At 33.8% G+C, this 2,379-nt stretch overlaps 1 protein-coding gene across 1 annotated transcript; it reads left to right on the top strand.

Moving 5' to 3' along the window:
* The first annotated feature begins 1,553 nt into the window (after positions 1–1,553).
* LOC143187476 (histone-lysine N-methyltransferase SETMAR) lies at positions 1,554–1,946 on the top strand. The gene has a single exon (XM_076391688.1). It carries the CDS (start codon positions 1,554–1,556, stop codon positions 1,944–1,946), a length of 393 nt encoding a protein of 130 aa, XP_076247803.1.
* The last annotated feature ends 433 nt before the right edge of the window (positions 1,947–2,379 follow it).

The following is a 2,379-nucleotide window of genomic DNA, read 5'->3' as shown; positions in this document are numbered from 1 at the left end:
CTGAATACTTTTTTGTGTTTCTATAATGATAGGATTTTTGTGTTTTTAGAACTTATACAAAAAAATTGTATGGTGCTATTTAAATAGCAAATGCAATTGCACATTGCAGCTGTGATGCACTCTTGAAAAAATCGTACTACACGATAGAACTTGTCAAACAATATAAAATTTTTCTCTACAATTTTTTTCGACCTTCAATAGGAATAGAGTTATAACCCGGACCAGTTACTAGACTCACTCTGTAGAATACGATGGAAAAAAGTGATGGTAACGCTAACATAGTATTGAAACTTCGACACCGGAAATGTCTTCAACTTTATCAAATGATAAATAATGTGTGCGCCAGTCTTTGATAAATTGTTACAAGAATCGTTTGGTTTTGTGTCACACGATAACAACTCATTCGTAGCTATTATCTACAAAAGACATTGATGTTCTGTTTTGCTTACCTTTATTCCGTTTTACTCCTCGAACGTATATGAAAACGTATTTTGTAACTCGAACTTCTATAAGATTACAATTTTGTTTATTCCCTGTTACTCCACTGTGTAAACATCTGCAAGTTAAAATATAGACTTACCTTAACTCGATTTATTTGCTATATGCTTATCTCTGCAACTCGAATTTGGAATAACTAAATTTTTACTAGGGGAAGTTTATCTCTATAAGTCAAACCTCTATCACCACTGCTTCTATAGCTGGAAGTAATTAGTTATCGCAACCTCTTGATATTGATGTGAGTTTAAATCTCAATTTCGAAGCGATTTGATTTGTCAAGACTATGAAGATTTGAATCACTTCGAACATAATTCTAACAGGAGAAACACTAGACATGACACTCCAATTTCAACGAAATTTGGTAGAGTGATATGTCTATATCTACAACAAACTTATCCATAATTTTAGTCGTAGATATCGAGTCAATTATGAGAAAATTAGGTGTAGAGTTTGTATGAATCGCGTAGTCAGGTATATTTGAATAGTAAGGACAGCCACTCAATAGCAGCTGTGAGAGACGTCACTATCAGTCAGTGGCAAACGTCACTGACTACAAGCTGTTTGTCTGGAGTTTGATTCCATCACGAAAATATCTTTTGTTCTAGACTTTTTTCATAAAAACCAATTATGCTAAAGTTACAATAATGCACATTATTTTACGAATTTGCAATACACTATTTATTGACTTATAATTGCAAACAATTCTATGTAAAATATAAGTATACGCGTAAATTATAAGTTTAATATAAATGTACAAAATAATGTACATTACTATAACTTTAGCAAATGTGTTTTATGGAAAAGTGTAGAAAAAAAATATTCTCATGATAGGATCGGACGCCAGTATATTTGACTACGCGGTTCTTACAAACTGTACACCTAATTGTCTCATAATTGGTCCGATATCTACAGTTAAAATTATATTAGGTAGTCGGAAAAGTCATGACGCATTTCGGCTAACAGATGGCGTTAGTTCAGTTTTGAGGTGCTAGCTTCATTCTAAAAAATAATTGAACGATTTGGTTGAGTTTTGGAAATTTTACAACCAGGGTAAAATGGAAGAGCAAACTGTGCATTTTCGCCATATTTTACTGTTTTACTTTCGTAAATGGAAGAACGCGCGTCAAACGCGTCCAAAGTTGCGTAAAGTTTACGGTGACAATGCTCTACAAGAACGTCAATGCCAACGATGGTTTAAAAAATTTCGTGCTGGTGATTTTAATCTTAGCGACACTCCTCGATCAGGAAGGCCCACCGAGGTTGATGACGACAAAATCAAGGCATTAATCGAGTCGAACCAACGTTACACGACACGAGAGATAGCAGAAACATTGAACATCCATTATTCAAGCGTTTACGACCACATGAAAAAGTTGGGATACGTAAGCAGGCTTGATATTTGGGTTCTTCATGAACTCAAATGCGACATGACTTTTCCAACTACCTAATAGATACGTTTGTTGTAGATATAGATGTATCACTCTTCCAAATTTCGTTGAAACCTGTGTAAGTCATGTCTGACGTTTCCCTTGTAAACCTAAAGTTCTTCAAAGTTTTGAGTTTAGAATCTATAAAATTTCGATACGTTTTGAACGTCTCGGAAATTTTGGGTATCTTAAAAATCTTGATTGGTTTAAAAGTCTTAAAATTTTCGATTGGTTTTAAGAACTTGGTTAGTATTTTGTTACGTACCGAACTAAATTATTGTACAAATGTCTCGACAATGCCTAGAATTTTGGGAATTTCCCTAGTCGAGATATATACTCATAATAATAGCAAGTAATTCGAGCCCCTTCTTTCCTCAGAGTTATCGTTACCCGAAATACCCAATTCAAATCTTACTATTTCTTACCAATTGCATTTTAAACTCATAATTCTTAA

Source organism: Calliopsis andreniformis, unplaced genomic scaffold (genome assembly GCF_051401765.1).
Source record: "Calliopsis andreniformis isolate RMS-2024a unplaced genomic scaffold, iyCalAndr_principal scaffold0048, whole genome shotgun sequence".
NCBI lineage: Eukaryota > Metazoa > Arthropoda > Insecta > Hymenoptera > Andrenidae > Calliopsis > Calliopsis andreniformis.
The sequence above is the reverse complement of the archived record's forward strand: the minus strand, read 5'-3'. Positions and strand labels throughout refer to the sequence as shown.

Coding starts and splice junctions, on each gene's coding strand:
- LOC143187476 (XM_076391688.1), top strand. CDS start 1,554: ATGGAAGAGCAAACTGTGCATTTTCGCCATATTTTACTGTTTTACTTT.